Below are 19,858 nucleotides of genomic sequence, written 5' to 3' on the forward strand. Positions count from 1 at the left end.
TCTTTGCAAATAATCCCTCGAATTGTTTAGAATCGGTTCGAAAGATGCGATTTTGTGTTTCTGTTTCCGTCAGGTGACAAATCGATCGACGAGAACGAATTTTGTAACGTGTGCAGATACCACGGAATCGCGGAGGCCGAGGCCAGGGAGGCCTTCAAAAAATTAGGAGTCGTAAGTGGCAAAAACCGAATTCGAGACTCTACCTAAGACTCTAATCCCATTGAATCATTGTTTCTCTCTTTGTGCAGGGCCAGGAGATTACCTGGGATAAATTCACCAACCTCTGGAAGCAATATTTCTCCTCGGACGAGCCGACCGCAGCCGGAAACTTTATTTTCGGAAAGACTTCCTTCTAACTCGCTTTAAACCCGCGGAAAAGTCAACCTACGTGCATAATATATGATATATTATATTACACTTCCTTGAGTCGCGTTATATACCTTCGTTCATTCTCTTGATTTCTCAATTGATCAATTTTGGATCTTTGGCCAACCTGTTTTCTGTTCGACAACGAATGATAAACAAACCATGGATATATATTTTTATTTCATAGAAAATTATATATTTCCTTTTTCTTTTTTTTTTCTTTTTCTTTTTCATTCAGAGAATTTATCTTCCTTTCCTTTCTTCGAGGATTGAATAAATAGATAATAAGAGCAACAATTCGCCGTCGTCAAATCGAAGAGATGCGTACGTTTGACGTATGTTTAGCGACGCAACAGCGAAGAAAACTCCTTCCGCCGCCGGTAATAAATTATAACCTCACTGTATGTATTTGTATATGTAGCGTTATTTAAATGTAAGAGAGACGAAAAAAAGGAGAAGAAAAAAAGAAAAAAAAAAAAAAAAAAAAAAAGAAGAAAAGAAAAAAGAAAAAAAAAAAATGATCGTGACTCGCGATGACAAGCCTCCTTCACGTCCAGTGGCCGGGAGATCGTTTCGAGAAGTGGGCGGTAATCGAACGATCTCGATTTTCGTTCGTCCACGGAAACGACAAAATATCTCACTCCATTCGTACGTACAGGAAATAATTTTCAGAGCTTGAACTTGTTCCGAGTAAAGCATAGCCGCGTATATATTAATGGCTTCAGAGTTTTTCGTGTAACGTTGGGAAGAAAGAGGGAAAAGATGTATGGCGTGATGTTGAAACGAATGGAAAAAAAAAAAAGGAAGAAGAAAAAGAGGAGAAATAAAGAACGAAACAAAGCAAAAAAAAAAAAAAAAAAAAAATGAATATGTCTTCGTTCGTAATTATTGGCAGAAATAAATTAGAGATGGATTAAAAAGTGAGAGAGAAAAAAAAAATGTTGGCTTAATTATCGTGTAAGGAAATATCGCAGAAATGAAGTGTTATATTTTAAACGAGTTTCAATATTGCCCTAAATGTGTCTTGTATAGATATTATTATATGATGTTATACTGAGAGATAAAAAGGTACATACAGAGGAAAATATATATATGTATAGATAAATTAATACAAGGCGTTAATATATTTGGTGGAACATCTTTGAAGATGGATCAATTCTAGTTAAACTGAGGTGCAACAGAGGCAAGGCAAAGAAAAAAGTGAGATGGTTCTATCTTCGTCTTATTTCATCCAATACGAAATTAAATTGTTTACAAATTTAATAATAAATGAATTTGGACATTTTGCATTTTTGTTTTCACCTTCAAGATCGAATTTTCAAAGATGTTTCGCATAAATGAATATTAATATCTTGCACAATGTACCTACAGAGTTATATATATAAATATATATGTATATATTTATATATATACTTGAATAAACAGACGATAGACTTTTCAATAAATTATAATTAAAGAGATTTTTAAATTTTAATCGATGTTGACTTGTGAAGGAGGAGTTGAACAACCGAACAACTGGGTACGTATTTCATAATTTTAACCTATTTAATATTTTATTGCTCGATTTTTCAGTGAAATTTTTAAAATGTTATGTTACCGTTCTGCTTTTAATTTCAATTTCCATAGAAAAAAATTTAACCGATACATGACATTATTATATTAAAGTATTAAAATAATATAAATTATCGATAATCATTTGATGAGCAATAGAAATTTAATGAATTTGTAACAAAGATAAAAAGATATGAAAATAAAATGCTCTCATTCGTATTTGTATACACAAAATTTAAAAATTAAAAATTCTTCAGATTTTAATTTGTTTTCAGACTTATTAATAACTTATTAGAAATTATTGTGTTGTGATGTGTTTAAAAAAAATTATTTCTCAATATTATTCTTTTTTATTAGTTTTATCGATAAAATATTTTTTATTTAAATTATAAAGATGAAAACAAGAAAAATGAGCAAATGTGTACGAATATGATTGAGAGCATTTTACTATATTTAGTTATATTCTTCAAAACTTTCTTGTGCTTCGAGATATTGAACAACAATGTTGTTTCGCGACTTAATATAGCCTGTCATGTAATTCTGAATGTACAATAAAAGAAAATTGAAAACAGTAAGTTGATTTTCTCGATTTTCAACAAGAAGTAGATAAAGTAAATAAGGAAAATATTGATAAATTTTAATAAATTTTAGATGTCATTGAACTTTATTGTTGCATATATATTTATCAGTTATGTATTAATGAAAAAATAATAATCAAAAAATCATTTAACAAACGGGTGCGTAGTATTTTTATAAATTCTTGAAAGAAAAAGATAATAAATTTGAAAAATGATATTTTATACTTTATTCGATATTTATGCACTCGATAACGATGTCACAGTGATTCTCAGTGTGATCATTATTCCTACACACAGTGATAAAGCTACAATTTTTGACTCATATTCTGGAAATTATTATATGAAAATATAATTTTAATGTATTTTTTTCAGATAAAGAATATAAGAATGAATTATGTAATCAATAATTGAAATAAATTATTTTTTAGAAAAAAAAAATATTGTATACATAGTTGCATAGTATAGAAGGAGATTTTTTTGTAAATAGATATATGAATAATTAAACTTTGTTTTTTTAAGGGGAATATTATTACTATTTCTATAAAAAAAAGGAAAATATTAAGTGACTAATAATAGTTTTATTAATAATAAAAAATTATTATGAGTATTGGAAATATTTTGATATAAATTTTGTAAAAGTTATTGCATATAAAACAAAGAGAGCATGAACAAACGAATAATATTTCACGTGTACTTTTATATTTAAATTTTATATCAAATTAAAAAAAAAAAGTATCTCTTAAACTAATAATTTTTACTATAATTGGCTTAATAGTTTTAGGAAAATGAAAATTGATTAGTGAAAAATTAAAAAGATTAAGACTTGTAAAAAAAATTGACAATACAAAAATTATATCTTTTTTTATATGAAAATTTTGTGTGAAATATTTTTTCATGCAAAAAATACGAGTTATTTAATCAAGTTAATCACTAGATGATTCATCTTCTCTGTAGAAGAAACAAAACTTTTATGCAGCATGCTCTTTGAATATGATAAAAATGCTCGTTGTTATTTAAAAGCTTAAAAATCTCAATAAAAGATAAATAAATAAAATTAACTTTTGCATCTATTTTTATCTCACTTTAATTAATATATAATTCCATTGAAATAGATCAATAATTCGTGAAGAGAACCACTGAGACACTTTATCGAGTGTACTTAATACCCCTTTAAAGTGTTTTCCTTGAAAACGAAGACTTCAATAAAAGCGAAAAGAAACAAGAGAGAAAGTAGGAATCTATTCACGTTTTGCCATGAATAATTTTCTTTTATTTATTGTGCTATTAATCAGAACAGTTATTAATCTAATGCATTGCAATTACAATAAACATGATTGTCAGTAGAATGACATTTGTTATAAATAATCTAAAAATTATTAAAAATATAGATAGATTTTACAGAAAATTTCAGATTTCTTTCCAAATAACAAAAATCAAGTGGCCAAGATCAATTAAAAAAGGTACAAAAAACAGAGAATAAAACGTGTAATTTGTTTAATTTGATTGCAAATAATTCTTGATTCTAGATACTATTCGATATCAATTTCATTATAAAAGATATGACGGTATTGTAAAAACTTTGGCATTTGTTTTTATTATCAATCACTGCCCGTTGAAGATACGTGCAAATGCATACATTGAAATTGTATGAACGTGTAAATAAAACCGGGCATAATCTGTTACAAGATTAAAAAATTATATAAATGCATGAAAAATCCTATTCCATTGTTTATAATATTGTAATGAAAAGAGAAAAATTGAAAGAAAAGACGAAACGAAAGTAGTTTAAATGTCACGCTGGACGTGAATTTTAATAAGAAAAAAAGATAAATATAATCGCTGATTATTATTCGATATATAAAAATATTAATGACGTTATTGATTATCTATAAATCGTGTTGATAACAACATGAAAAGTAAATAAAGTTATGTAAAAACTAATTACATATTAACTCTTTAAATAAAGATGTCTGTGGACTAAAGTTTCAACTTTAGAATTAATTATTATTCCTGTCTCCTGTGATATTTCTTTATCACAATGATGTCTATTATAGATATCTTTAACATATATTAATTTAATTTTTGACAATAATTATAATTTTTTTTAATGTCTAATACTGTATATTTAAAAATAAGCAAAAACATAATAGATGAATATTATACAGTTGTTAAAGATTCTTAATTATATTTCAAGATTCATTATATAACCCTTTTTTTGTTTCTATTTCTTGGAATTAATAATTAAACACATTGCAAATGGTATAAAGCCATATTAAGAACATCTTAAGATATCTTAAAGATATCTGTTTCTACATATATACTTATATATATGTATACTATACTACTACATTTTAAAAACATGTTCCAAATATCTTATTCTTATGTTATAAATCAATACAGAAGAGATTAGAAAATACTCACCGAATTTTCTTGCATATTTTCTTCATATTTTCAAACTGACAGCATCATCTCTACAATAAATATATACATAACTATAATAATAAATTCAACATTAAAAAAAAAGAGGTTATCTTAGTAATAAATTTTTTAAATTACTTATTATATCACTTATTTTATTTTATTGAAAAAGGAATGTGTTTTACTAATTCTAATTAATAATAATTATAAAGTAATTATATTTAAAATATTTTTAAATTAAAATTCAAATGTTTTATAAATGTATAAATTATAGGAAAGCATGATTTAAATTTTAAATGTAACTATTATATATAAGCAAATATCTTTATAATAATGTATTTTGAATAAAGATATTCTTAAATCTATTAAAATTTTTATGCAATAAATATTTTACCAATTTATTTTCTCTCTGATTAATAAAAATATATTTTCAAATGATTGAAAAAAAGTAATACGGACACTATGCACAATAATCACCAACTTGAAAATACAATCGATGAAACGATTAATCGATATATAGTTCGATTTTAAGTACATAATTTACCAGTTTGAACCAGCAGCACCATCTGTGTTAGTTTAGTAATGAATATTCAACGCTTTATTATCTCATTCTCTGAAAAGGTTTGAAAACAAGATATGCAGGAAAATTCGGTGAGTAATTTGTATTATTCTAATTAATTTAAAACTCTTTTATCTTAGTTAATAATTATCGTTTTATTGTTAATATATTAATGATATTTTAATATCGTATAATACCAAATTTCTAACCTCTATATCTTACGTTTTTGTTTGAATTACGAATCGTAATATTAATAATGTTTTAACTACGAATTGGTTTTGTTCGTATCTTATCATTAATTATCGTCAGATAAACGATCAATTTTATGTATTATCATCGCGATTTAGAGTCTCAGTATCAATCAAACCGCCGGAAAACTCACTATGGTTGACCTAATCACTACATGTATTGCATATTACACTGAAGCCTTACAGCCTTACTCGATTTTTTCTCTTTACGCAATATTATTTGCCAATGCAAGTTTTAACTTTAATCAATGTTAGAATGAATGGTATAGATAAATGTAGTGTGTGAAAAGTGTATTGCATGATTTTAACGTGTTGATTATTCATTTGAAGTTACTGCCCCGTAAGGTGATATAAATCAAGGCACGATGTAAGTATGATGATTAAGGTTTAAGGTCCCAAAAATCTATTTATCACTGATTTATTAATCATTTCAAAATGTCATATATTTATTATTATTATTATATGTTCATAAATTTTTTGATATATCTAGATATCTATATATAAAAGTTTCCGAGTGCTAAAGAATGAGATTATTATCAATATATGTATGTATATAATATATAATTATCAGAAATATCATATTTCATTAATTATTAATAAAAAGAATTATATATTAATATTATAAATAAAATTTTTTAATGTATAATAATATATTAATATATGAAATAATATATTAATATATAAAACTAACATATTAATATTAATGATTAATAATTTTTTATGATATTTTCTTCACTGTTATTTTTTAAATATATAACATCATCTTTATTTTTCAAACATATTATATTTTATACAAGAAAGTATTTTAAAATCTTTTAAACAATTATTTATTAAATAATCCTTAAATGTTAAATATTTAGGAGAATTTTGAGTTAAAGAGAAATCAGAATACTACTAAATTAAATAGAATAATTTTTACAGGTTGGATTACAGTGATGAGTTAGAATTACAAAAAGAAGCAGACGAGGTGGAAGAATTTGCCATGACTTCCTTAGGAAGATTAATATTTGTAGATTTACATTGTAGACATCCAAAGTCTTTATCTTCAGATAAATCATCTGTAGATAATATTGATTCTTTATCACTTGCCTTTGAGAATCTTTTTTATATGCCATTTGACATTATAGAAAATTATAGCAATACTCTCCATACATTGGATATTAGTCATAATAAATTTACTAGGTATGTATATACCTATTATTTTGAATTTTTATGTAATGAGCATGTGCATTAATGCTTTGAGAAATATATTTATTAATATAAGGTCTACTATATATTTTATTTTTTTCATAAAATTTTTAGAAACTTACAATTTTTGAGTGAATTTGAAAATTTAACATCATTAAATCTAGACCATAATAATATAGATGACCATACAGTGTTTCCACATATGCCAAAACTTCAACTTCTGTGGTTAAATCATAATAACATAGAAGAATTATATCCATTTATTAAGAATCTCTATGAGAGTGTACCCAACCTCAGGTACTTGTGTCTTATGGGAAACAAGGCTGCACCAAGTTATTTAAATGGTGGGACTTTTTATGACTATCTTCAGTACAGGTATGGAAATTAAAAATAACTAGGAAGATATTAAAATTTTATATTAAACATTTGCATGCATTTGAGTATATGCATGATTACTTAATTTTTATAAATATTTTTTTCATAAATTTTCTTATAAAAAAAAAAGGTTATACGTCATATCTTGGTTTCCTCACTTGGTACATCTGGACGATAGAACTGTGACTCCAGAACAACGTCAGGAAGCAAAAAGGCTTTTCAAGCGACCATTGTTAGAAAATTTAACTGAATATGCTCCTCTTCCAGAATGCATTAAACAATTGCACAATAAAATTGCAAATATATTTTCGAAACCAACACTGCCTTGTAAATTAAAACCAAGAGGAACAAATTTTATTGTTTAAATCAGTATTATATTAGTAATGGTCTTGCTTGAAAGCTAAATTAAATTTGATTAAGAAAGAGATTATTAACAATATTTATAGAAACTTACATTTTTTTATTTTATACATAATTATAAATAATTAAATATACAGAAATAATCACATGGGGCAGTAACAAAACAAATTTATTGTACAATTATTAAAGTATATACAAAAATACATAATTTCACTAATTTTCTGTTTCTTACTTCAGTTTAAAAAACATAATTAACTCTTACGTACAATCAGATAATTAATGACTATATGATATATACAAACTTAACGAAAATGTATTTAATTTATATTAATTAATAAAATTGAATTATAATTTAAAAGGTACAAGGTTAACTTTGCAATAATGTTTCAAAAAATATTATATGCTACACACTTGTATAATATATACATTAGTGTGTATTTAAAAATATTTTATATTGACAATAATAATAAATAAAATTTTGTATTACAAAATTATATATAATTATTTTTAATTAATATCTTTTTATCTATCCCAAATTTTTATTTTTTCGAATTATCTATAGATATTTTTTTAATCATTTAATTTTGTATTTAATTTTTATTTTTTTAGCACTTTTAGTTGAATCTTTATTCAACTGGTAAATAAAATTTTTCACATTTTTATTTTCATAATTTATTGCTGTATCAATATCAATTTATTATTTTTCTGATATAAAATTGTCAGATTTCGCAAGTTCAAAGTTTTAAACATAGTAATTTATTTTTATATTTATCGAGAACAAAAAAAATCTTTATCGGAAGATGAATATAATTTAATATAATGTTAAATTAATACATCTTTGTCTTAATTCGATATAGTTTGCATATATATTATTTAATATTTTTCCAATATAATAAATTTAACAATAATCATTGGTAATCAACTAAATATAATATTATTTGTATGCTTCATATTACATTAAATTAATATAAAAATTCAACTTTTTATTTATCAGTTTCTTATTTCTTTTATCATTACATAAGATTTTCAATTTAAAAATTTTGTTGATAAAACTATATATCTATATAATATTATATAATAATAGAGATTTCTAGATTTCTTTGCATTTTGTTATGTAATATAATGAATTTTATGATTAAACAAGTAGAAATAATAATATTATAGGATATACTTTTCAAACCTTTGAATTATCTTGATTAAAGGTTTAATTTCGTCGAAATTTGATGATAAAAAAAAATTTTATAAATTTATGATATACTCAATTAATTAATTACTTTATCTTTATAAGAGATGTTCTTCTTTCAGTCTATATGCAAACTACATCATATTTCGTAAATAATTAAAATAACATATATAGATAATAATAATAATAATAAATAATAATAAAAAGAACTAATAATTTTAAGAAGGAAAATTAAAATTATTTATTTTTAATTTTGTATACAATTTTGCCATGTGGAATGATAAATATCTTGATAAGAATTCTGTTCTAGAATTATACGATTATAAATCTTACGAGTGGGATCGTTTCAAGATTGATTCCGATATTCGTTCCTTAATAGGAAATATTGCTCAGACGGTCGTAAACATATGTAAGATAAGAAAGTTTATTGAACGTGTTCGGATAAGTCATAAATTCCATTTTACACCAGAATATATTGCAAATAAACGGTACTTTGATAAAACATACAGTAATATCACGTGGCAAATTAAAGAGTATTGCAACTTCAATAAATTATGACTATATCTTCTTTCATCGTAATAATGATTTTACCAGACAAGTGTTTTAATTTAATTATAAAGAAGTTTTTTAATTTTCTTTCTAATATTTTAATAATATAGTAGCACAATCTTCTGGATTTTATTATTAATGATTAATAAAAAGTTATATATTGAGAAAAGTGAATATTTTTAAAATATAAAAGTACATAAAATATTATTTAATTTTTATTAAAAAGAAATATTGTATAATTTCAATTAAATAAATAATAATATTCTTTAGCGTGCACGTTGCTTGATTTTTCTTTTGGATGATCTGAAAATATAATAAAAATATAAAATATAAAAATCCACAAATAGTGAAAATATATTTAATTAAAAATTATATCAATAAATTTCAATAATATGGTTGAAAATGACTGCCTGAAAATTTTTCAAAAAAGCTATCAAGGATAATGTAATCTTCGAAATAAGAAAAACTTAATGATATTTCATGTACTGTTATATTCTAAATTGTACTTTTGCATAATTATTCTATATTGTCTAGATTCTTTATCTATAATATATCACGATTTAATGAATTCAAATTTATTCTTTATAAAATAAATTAATAAAATTTTCTAAATTGAATAAAATTTGAAATATATTAAATTTTATGTTAGGCATTTCTTATTTATGATTATTGCTATTTTCATTTTAAGTTTAATCGTTGATATTTGCATGATATCATAAACTATTTCAGCGTTTAAGAATGGAAATCATTGACATTACACGACATTCCAATTCATTATTTGCTGTTGAAAAATCACAGAAGGATTTCGATCAGGTAAGATCACTTGATTTTTCAAACCGTCTACGATATATTTTTGTTAATATATTTTCTTTTAATTTTATTTATTTTTCTTTTAATAAAAAAAATATAGAAACGAAAATTTTTAATATAATTTTAACTTACATGGTTTTTCGATTAATTTTAAAATAAAAATATAATCATATTAGGGAAAAAATGAAAAAGATTAGGATATTATTTAAATAATAAAAACAAAATAATGCATTTTATTCATAAAACACAACTTTCAAAATTATGTAAATATATATATATTATATAACTCTTAAATTAATTAATAATAACTTCACTTTATTATCTAACAAATTGATATTTGGCAAATGTATAATAATTATCTCAGTTAATAATTTTTATTTCTTAAAATTCGAGAATGATATATGTTGTGTCGTCAATGTTGGAGCATAATCTTTCCATAACGAAAGATCTATCGAAGGAATATCGTCACAGCTTAAAATAGGATTACTGAAATTAAAAAGAAATAAAATTGTTATTAAATTATAAAATATATATTATAATTTATGTAGAAATAGAAAACTTACAATTGAGATACTTTCTCGAAACCTCTTTGTTGCATACGTTGGATATTATCACCATTATCACAAAATAATCTGGCTATGCTAGTTTTCCGAATCTCGTTTAATTGCTCTGCAAAATTATACGAAATTAAATAATTATAAACAGTTGTGTTATTAAGAAAAAAAATTAAGAAACTCGATACGTTAAATTAAAAACTATCTCTAAATTTTTGTAAAAGTTTTAATAGATCAAAATTGAAATTAAGTGTTTTCTAAGAAGGATAGGACATTTATTTACCTATAGTGAATGCTAATTCGCGATCACTTCTTTCGAACCAGTAACGATCGCCTACTCGTGTTCGATAAAATTGTTCCACAAAAATGCACAGGAACGTAGGCCCAGTGAGTGTGCCTGGAATGTGTCCTTCTAACGATCCTCCGACAGTCACTTCCACGTCATCAGGACTGGCATATAATTGAGCCAATTTTTCCACGTTCTATGGTATAACATATAATGATTTTTCTTTTTCTTTTTTTTTTTTTATCTAATGATTTAACATAGCATAAGCTTTAAGAAAATGATGACACAACGAAGCGAATTATCATTATGAATTTTTATGAAATTACATTTGCAATTTATCTTGGTTACATCACGTAGTATTTGTAATTCATAGTGGATATTGTATTATGTAATAGGAAAAAAAAAATAGTGTGAACTCTACTTATGAAGTGCAACCAATGAATATTTTGAATTTTGATTTCAATAAATGCATATATTATTTTCGAGTTAAATGCACGATATTAAATGAATAATTTCTACATTATCTATTAAATACCGAATATACTTATACTTATTTATTTATTATTATTTATCTGCATTTCTTAAACTAAATCATTTTCTTTCTATTCTTAAAATGTTTTATTTTATTATTTTTTTTTCACGAAAGAAATATTTTATCGATTCTTGTAATAAATCCTTTGATGTCTCCGAGATCTTACAGATTCCCAATGCGAAACTTTGATTTTGAAAGTTATTCATTAATTATTTTATGAAAATACAATTCTAAATACTTTTATATCCATTTAGAATTTCATTGTTCACTACGTGTTTAGAAACGAAATTAAATATCGATCTAATTTTCCTTCCCCTTTTAAATCGTTGAAATATCTATCTATCTACGTAAAGAAATATTTTATTGATTCTTGTAATAAATCCTTTGATGTCTCCGAGATCTTAGAGATTCCCAATGCGAAACTTTGATTTTGAAAGTTATTCATTGTAAATTATGAAAATACAATTCTAAATATTTTTATATCCATTTAGAATTTCATTGTTCACTACGTGTTTAGAAGCGAAATTAAATATCGATCTAATTTTCCTTCCTTTTTTAAATCTTCGAAATATCTATCTACCTACGTAAAGAAATATTTTATTGATTCTTATAATAAATCCTTTGATGTCTCCGAGATCTTACAGATTCCTAATGCGAAACTTTGATTTTGAAAGTTATTCATTGTAAATTATGAAAATACAATTCTAAATATTTTTATATCCATTTAGAATTTCATTGTTCACTACGGTGTTTAGAAGCGAAATTAAATATCGATCTAATTTTTCTTCCCCTTTTAAATCTTCGAAATATATATCTACCTACGTAAAGAAATATTTTATTGATTCTTGTAATAAATCCTTTGATGTCTCCGAGATCTTACAGATTCCTAATGCGAAACTTTGATTTTGAAAGTTATTCATTGTAAATTATGAAAATACAATTCTAAATATTTTTATATCCATTTAGAATTTCATTGTTCACTACGGTGTTTAGAAGCGAAATTAAATATCGATCTAATTTTCCCCTTTTAAATCGTTGAAATATCTATCTACCTACCGAGATGGAAATATAATCTGTAAAATCTTGGAAGCTTTCGGCTCTTGGCAAACCGCAATATTCCCGGTAATTGTTATACGATGCTAGACCGTGATCGCGGTTCCTTTGAATGTCTATCGCACGAAGATCCGTCCCCAATGGTCTTCCATTTCTAAATAAGAAGTGAGTGATCTGGAATAAAAATGATCAGTTTTATAAATAATTCAAATTTTCAAATACGTTGTTCGTCGTACGATACCTCTGGATCAAAGTATTGATCGCTGGCTTTTTGCGATTGATAAGACATTCCTCTCGTCAACTCGTCCATATTGTCATTTTGCTCGATAATTATCGGCCTGTTGAAATAATCGCTGAGCCTCACTGCACCGTCTGAAAACCGGTTCTCGCTCACCAAGCTGGTGATGTTCACGAGAGTAATAGAGGAAATAAAATTTACAATTCGACTTGTATTATCCAATTCAATTCTTGTTATTAGAAGATTATTGTTATCGTCGAAATATTCCAATGCTTTGTTAATTTGATTTATCGAATGTTAGAAGCTTTCAAAACGTATTTTGAAAAATAATCGTTTAGCGTCCAGCAGTGTTGACAGCTTGTTCGTTTTGTTTGTAAAAAGTTGTTACGAGATAATTATAATGAATTTGAAACTTACTCGAGAAAACCTGCGATAAGGGAATGGAAATATCTGAAAGCCGCGTTCGAATGCTCATTTAGAGTGCTTGGATTCACGTTCGGGTTATAATCGTTCACGTAATTGTTGGTTTTGTACAGAATTTTGTTATTGTATGCACTCCTTCTCCCTAAAAAAATTTAATATTATATATATTTATTCACGCTTTTTCGTGTATATGTAATTAGATTTTCAATTTTATTTAAAAAAAAAAATAATGAAATATAATTATTAATGTTGATTACAACGTGAGAAAAATTAATCGTTTCACCTATAAATATTGGCAGCCACTCGTAATACGAAATTTGTTGATGTTGGGCGATTAAAATTCTTCGGGTCTCTTGGAAGATTGTTTCATCCGTCCAATGAGGATTTAATTTAGTCAAAGCATTAGCGATACGATTGTGCTCCCTAAGTAATATTATTTGCAAAACGGTCAATTGAGTATTCTGGTTGATTCGAGTATCGCCTGTAACGAAAATAATAAATTTTAGTATATATTTAAAAATCAAATTAATTCAATATCGCGATACGAAAGAAAATGTATGCATTGTTACGTTCGCCTTTTCTTGGTGAAAAGAGAAATATTACATTTTATTTTAATCGAAGTGAATGTTAGATGTAATCGGTAATGTACTGATAATAAATGCAATTAACTAACTGCGCGCGTTATTCGAAAAGAAATCGGTGTATCTCGTTTCATCTGTCTGAAGTGAAATTTTGCAACACGATTAAAAAAAAAATTTTACTTTTTTTGAAAAAAATCGAGGTAGCATCAAATCAAAATTAAACATCTTTTCAAAAGTATTTAACTTTCGGGGGAAAGGTATATTTTAATTCTATAATATTATTGGTATGTTTTATGAATTATGAATTCATAAAAACTAGCAGAGATAAAAGGATAATTAATTATTCGTGAATTTTAATTACAAGATCAAAGATTACGCGTGCATTAACGTCACGCTACGTGTTTCATTTCCCTTCAATTAGCAATTAAAGGTTTCTTTATTTTTGTAATTCTGTATCATCGTATAGAAGTCAAAAAATACATCACGGATAATTAATTATTATTCTATCCTGTATTAAATTACATCCCAAGAAAATGATTTAGATATTAGTCTTCATTTCTTAATAATTATTGAACGAATCGTTTTACTAATCGTTTCTCACAATTGAATATTCATTTAATCTTTTTCGAATCCATATCTTCGAGAGTATCGAGAATTAATAAAAAAAAAAAAAAGAATTATATTCTCTGCAACAATCGGTTATCCCATCAAATCTTACCGGCTAGATAGCAAACTTCGACAGGTGACACTATATCGCACGATTCGGATGCGTTTAGTGCCGAGGGTGGCCATTCCCTGTTCGTTCGAACGTCCACCCTCAAACGTCCATTGACACCTGCCCTTAAATTAGCGGCTACTTGATCGTTGGATCCGTAAACTATGGAAAGATCCAGAAAATGCGTCACCACATTCATCTGAAAAAAATTTTGAATCGTGATCAGAATGACGATCACGAATTCTATGTGAAAGTTTCAAGTTATTTTTAAAATCTTCAGTATTGTAGTGCATCGTGCAATTATGATATACGATCAGATTTTGCTATTTATATCCGTGGAAATGAGTAACGAAACCATTGAACGTAATAGCAAACCTGTTCTGCTGGTTTGAATCGGTCTGAACAACCGTGGTCAAGGTCGGTTGTACTACGGACGAAGTTGAGACATCTTGTGTTAGTCTTGCCGTAGACAGGATCGTTGAAAGGTATGAGTATGGGATAACACGTTCTGTGAAGCAACGACGGGTCTCTGACCAATTGGCCATCGTTGGTGCAACATTTCGTCTTGTGCGGCTCTGTGCAAAAAGTAATATTAGAAATTAATTGATTTTAGATAGAATAATTAGATAGGAAATATTTTCAGAATTTTTAATGAAATATTTTCATTGGAAATATTCGCGTAGCGTGACGTGGACGTAATTTATCGTTTTATTATTCTTAAAAATACTAAATTTTTCCTATTTTAACGCGTTTAGTTAGAACAATTTATGAGTTGTTGTTGAATTGTAAGATTGGAGATTTTCAGTTTTAATTAGGATTTTTAAAGTACTAATCTCTGATCAGTTGATTGGATGTTGGAGAACTCATAAATTTTGTTCTCTTCTTAAGTAAACTTGAAAAAAAGAATGAAAAGGAATTAGATAAAAATATTTGAACGTAGTTCAATGCGCGCTTTAAAGGAAAGTGGTAAAACTGGAAAATGGTGGTGTAATAAAAAGTAGAAAAATGAACTGCAAACTCGTTTTACGAATACCAGACTGTGATTAATATATTGAAATGTAACATTTAACATTTAATTGCACAAATCTTTCTACTAACTGTAAGATTTCATTTAAAACGAATCATTGAAATTGTTAAAAAGAATATATCAACGAGTTTGAAAATTTAATCATATAAATTCGTAAATTATCAGGAATTTTTAAAAATGAATGAAATAATTTGGATTTACTTGATTGAGTGCTGCCTTCGATCAAACCCATATCATGGGTAATAATTTGTCCCCATTGCATTGCTACCAGCGTCCATATAGGATCGTCTATGTTGACGTTTGGAAATAACGTGTAGCTGACCATTCGAGAAAGTGGTAATTGTGATCCGGTTACCGATGTCGTGGGCGACTGTATCCCTGCAGAAATTGTGATTGAATGAATGACAAAGTTGTTAGGAAAATTATTTTCTTGGATTAGAATTTCTTACATTATTTCTTTGATAAATTTATTTATTTTATAATGATAAATGTGTTATTTGTATCGTTTTAAATTTTATAATTATTATTAGAAAGGAAAAAAAATTATAGAATGTGAATTTAATAAATAATGATGGAAAGTAGGTGGTGTTTGTTTTCTTTTTTCCGCCTATGCGAACAAAACTAACAAATTAATCAGTTTTAATCAACTTTGCACGAATAATATAAATTTCACAAATCCTGGTTTATTTTCTTTAGAAAATCGAATAATTGCAAAATTTGTTTATCACGAAATTATTACAACATTCATTTGTTGTATAACAAATGCAATATTGGTATTTCTATTGGTATTGCAATCTTTCTCATATTTTTTTCGTCCCATATAATTGTTGAAATGTTAAAAAATGTCATGTGTGAAATAATTCTCTCGAACTTGATATATTTCCTTCTTCGAATTTTTATATATTTCTACATATAGAAACTTTCTACGTTATTACATATACATATCTGTTTCCCTGATTTTTATCTGTAATCTTTTTAAAAATTGTAGAAACGTATTCCATGAAAAAATGTTTGTTGCGTTAGATAATTGGCAAGTTTCTAGAGAAACCACCAGAGGATTGCATATTATCGATATATTATCTATAACTTTTTAAAGCAACAAATAAATGTCTCTTAATTAAAATAGATCGAGAATAGAAACGAGAATTATGATTCTCAGCAAAGATTTTATTAATTTTATCAAACGAAACTACGATTTTATCCTTGGAAAATAACGAATTTAGAAGCAAACACGTTAATTTTTCTACGTTTAAGATATTATCGAACACGTGTTCGCATCGAATATCGAGCGTGCACGAAAATTGAAGTTGGAAAATTAGAAGCAAAGGGTTGAGAGATCGATCGTTCATCGAGTGCAAAGTTTCCAAGTCCGTAGCAAAGTAGCAAATTAATTCCTACGTGACCGTGTAAAACCACGGTTCAACCACGCCATAATATTGGAACAAGTTTTTGTGAAAGTCGATATTTGTCATGGGGGGGAGTGTAACTCGTTGATTGCAACGGGGTTTTACGGGATTTTCGCAACACGCTTGAGTTGAAAGTGGAAGGGAAATGCCTGCGCTGATTTGGGAATAAGACAAATCTGCACTCGTCCAGGAGACGAGATTTGAAACGTTTTGCATTCATTTATTTACGAATCATTACGTGGGTTAAAAAAATTATTGTAGAAAGAAATTCTATACAAATTTTTCTAGCTTTGCAAAGGTAAAGAATATCTAATGATTCGAGAAAAGTGAATATCTTGATTTCAATTCGTACTTCGTGTTATTACCATTTTATTAATTCTATATTACACTGTTACAAAACGATTATAATCAATCTATTGTTCCATTTCTTCAATTTGCGTCACACTTGTTTATTCTACTTACTATAGAATAAGGTTACGCTTATCTGAAATCTCGTTTTTCGTTGTATATGTGTGTTTCTTTTTTTTTTCGAACTTTATAATCAACGTGATGATCGTTAATAATAATTAAATAACAAGATTTCGTCTCGTCAATTAGAATAAAATTTTACGATACGATTTTATCGTGATTAATAGTCAAGGGGCCAAGACAAAAGACTCTTTTTTAACTGTTTGCGCGCAATACACGGGAGATACGAATCTGGTAACCGTTGATTTTCCATAATAATCCAATTAACACTGTACGTATGTAATAACGTAGAACGATCCTGCTGAAATTCTTGCTTCGTTTTGTTAGCAAGGGGAAACGAAGCGTAACTTCGATGGTAGAATTATATATCCATCTACATCGTCCCAAATAAATTTACATGCAATCTTTTTTAGAGAAGAATTTTTTTTTTTTTGCTACTTTTTACAACGTAGAAAAAAAAAAAAGAATCGATCCTTGACACGATTATTTCTTGCAATTCTACCGCAATGAAAATTTTTTATATAATTTGATTTTAATATTTTGTAGTTTTTTTTTTCTTGTAACGATAAATCAGTTGGGTTTTTTTTAAATTTTAATTGTATCTAATTATTTTTTTTGCTAGGATAAAATAGCGGAGTCTATTATATACTTTTTCCAATTCCATTTGTCATCAAAAATTTCTTATTGCATGGTTCACACTTTCACGCTTTTTCCCGCCAAATATAAATTTCTGTTCAAATTTGTTTATCGATTCGATGGACCAATTCCTTTTTTCGTTAATTCTTGTAGTAAAAGTTGGTTTTTTTTTTTTTTTTACAAAAAAATTAATAAGGAAGAATGTTGGTCAGGAAATATCGAAATTTATGTAATATTATGAAGAAAGGGGAGACGCGACAGAAAAAGATGTATCGTTTCGAAACTCTTTCTCTAAACTCTTTCTTTGTCCATTCTTATTGTTTTTATCCAAGTTACACACTTTGATACGTTGAGAGAGAAATCGTGATATATCGTACATAAGAACAAAGTGTTAGTTACCGTATAATTGTTTGCAGCTAAATAAAAATGTTGTCTCGTTTGTTAGAACGAATCGTTGTAAGTGAAAGTGGCATTCATTCGGTCAATTTCGTATTGATCAAGGAAGTAATTTTTCTCGCCGTTTGTAAATGACGATAAAAATGATTGGATAACAGGAAAAAGGTACGTTTTTAATTTAACGTTTCATTTGTCGTAAATCATAATCTTTCTTTACAATACAAAATGGAAGATTTAAAACGCGATGCAATTCCAATTAATTTTCTTCTCTCTGATAATTTTTTAAACGAACCTATATTATTCGTTCTTTAAAAAAAGAACCGTGTATCCTTCTTTATTACTCTATCACTATCTAATCTTATCCCATCGAAGTTGGAAAAAGGAAGAAGGGGGAATATTTTTAGGATCGTTTCTTACCGTCTGCGTAATTCGCCGGCAAAAGTCGCCCGTATCTCGTGTTCGCCATACCCCACGTGGGATTGTTCAAGTTGTTGCACGAGCCGTCGTACGTTCGATATCTCGACTTTGCACAATTACGGGGAAACGAGTCACCGCATCTAATCTCTTGGTGAATATCGTTCGTTAAGTTTTCCCTAAAATCGAGGAATATTTACAGACTCGACTCGAGTGCAAATAAAATCATCTTGCAATACCTCCGTTTAACAAATGTAACAAATGTCCCAAAATTAACGCAAGATTCGAATTAAATATAAAAGAGAACTTTTAGATATTTATTTTTTAACCGAATCATATATCTCGGCTGTCGAACTGTTCTTTTTTCAGGTAAAGGCTAACAACTTAATGCAAAAATGGCGGCAAATTTAAATCAAAATAGCGTTTATTAATTTTAGGACACCTTATATATACGATATAATATTACATAATATTATTCTTCGAACTTACCTGTTGTACGGAAAAGTTGAAAACGTTGGAAAAGTAGAGAACGTGTGATAAGGAAACGTGTTGTACGCATTTTCGAAGACATTCGTATAAGCAAAATTGTAACTGGTCTCCGACCCCTCTAAATCTGACAATCTCTCTTTGTTCTCTGAAAATAAAAAAAGATAATATACAAAACTTACGAATATTTATCAGTACATAAATTGTGTATATACATAAAAGTGTATATATATATTGTGTATATATATATAAAAAGAATCCTAAAAGAAGAAAAGTAGAGAACGTTGGAAAAGTAGAGAACGTGTGATAAGGAAACGTGTTGTACGCATTTTCGAAGACATTCGTATAAGCAAAATTGTAACTGGTCTCCGATCCCTCTAAATCTGACAATCTCTCTTTGTTCTCTGAATATTTATCAATACATAAATTGTGTATGTACATAAAAGTGTATATATATA

The 19,858-nt window shown here is 26.7% G+C and overlaps 3 protein-coding genes across 5 annotated transcripts in view; 2 read left to right on the top strand and 1 right to left on the bottom strand.

Annotated features, from left to right (window-relative positions):
• The window catches only part of LOC410013 (calexcitin-2), a 49,695-nt gene extending 48,398 nt beyond the window's left edge, over positions 1-1,297 (top strand). For both annotated transcript variants that reach the window (XM_393500.7, XM_003249174.4), the window contains exons 6-7: positions 74-171; positions 249-1,297. In XM_393500.7, coding sequence (XP_393500.1) covers positions 74-171; positions 249-356 — 206 coding nt within the window. In that variant the 3' untranslated portion in view covers positions 357-1,297. The remainder of the gene's footprint in view (positions 1-73; positions 172-248) is intronic.
• Positions 1,298-5,434: 4,137 nt separating this feature from the next.
• Positions 5,435-8,137, top strand: LOC551570 (leucine-rich melanocyte differentiation-associated protein). Of its 2 annotated transcripts, none has more exons than XM_006558080.3 (4): positions 5,435-5,564; positions 6,642-6,902; positions 7,023-7,283; positions 7,414-8,137. In XM_006558080.3, the coding sequence occupies exons 2-4, from the start codon at positions 6,703-6,705 to the stop codon at positions 7,646-7,648; spliced, it is 696 nt and encodes a 231-aa protein (XP_006558143.1). In that variant the 5' UTR covers positions 5,435-5,564; positions 6,642-6,702; the 3' UTR covers positions 7,649-8,137. The 2 variants fall into 2 exon arrangements, with proteins under 2 accessions (XP_006558143.1, XP_623965.2); XM_623962.6 differs by lacking the exon at positions 5,435-5,564 and adding an exon at positions 5,703-6,087.
• A 2,342-nt stretch (positions 8,138-10,479) lies between these two features.
• On the bottom strand, positions 10,480-19,856 carry LOC551544 (peroxidase). The gene is made up of 13 exons (XM_016912945.2): positions 19,676-19,856; positions 19,404-19,419; positions 18,918-19,093; positions 15,796-15,972; positions 14,943-15,142; positions 14,571-14,766; positions 13,555-13,752; positions 13,266-13,413; positions 12,852-13,008; positions 12,614-12,784; positions 11,023-11,221; positions 10,749-10,854; positions 10,480-10,671 (listed from the first exon to the last, which is right to left on the bottom strand). The coding sequence occupies exons 1-13, from the start codon at positions 19,839-19,841 to the stop codon at positions 10,560-10,562; spliced, it is 2,022 nt and encodes a 673-aa protein (XP_016768434.2). The 5' UTR covers positions 19,842-19,856; the 3' UTR covers positions 10,480-10,559.
• Between the last annotated feature and the right edge of the window lie 2 nt (positions 19,857-19,858).

This window comes from Apis mellifera, linkage group LG7, assembly GCF_003254395.2.
Source record: "Apis mellifera strain DH4 linkage group LG7, Amel_HAv3.1, whole genome shotgun sequence".
Lineage (NCBI taxonomy): Eukaryota > Metazoa > Arthropoda > Insecta > Hymenoptera > Apidae > Apis > Apis mellifera.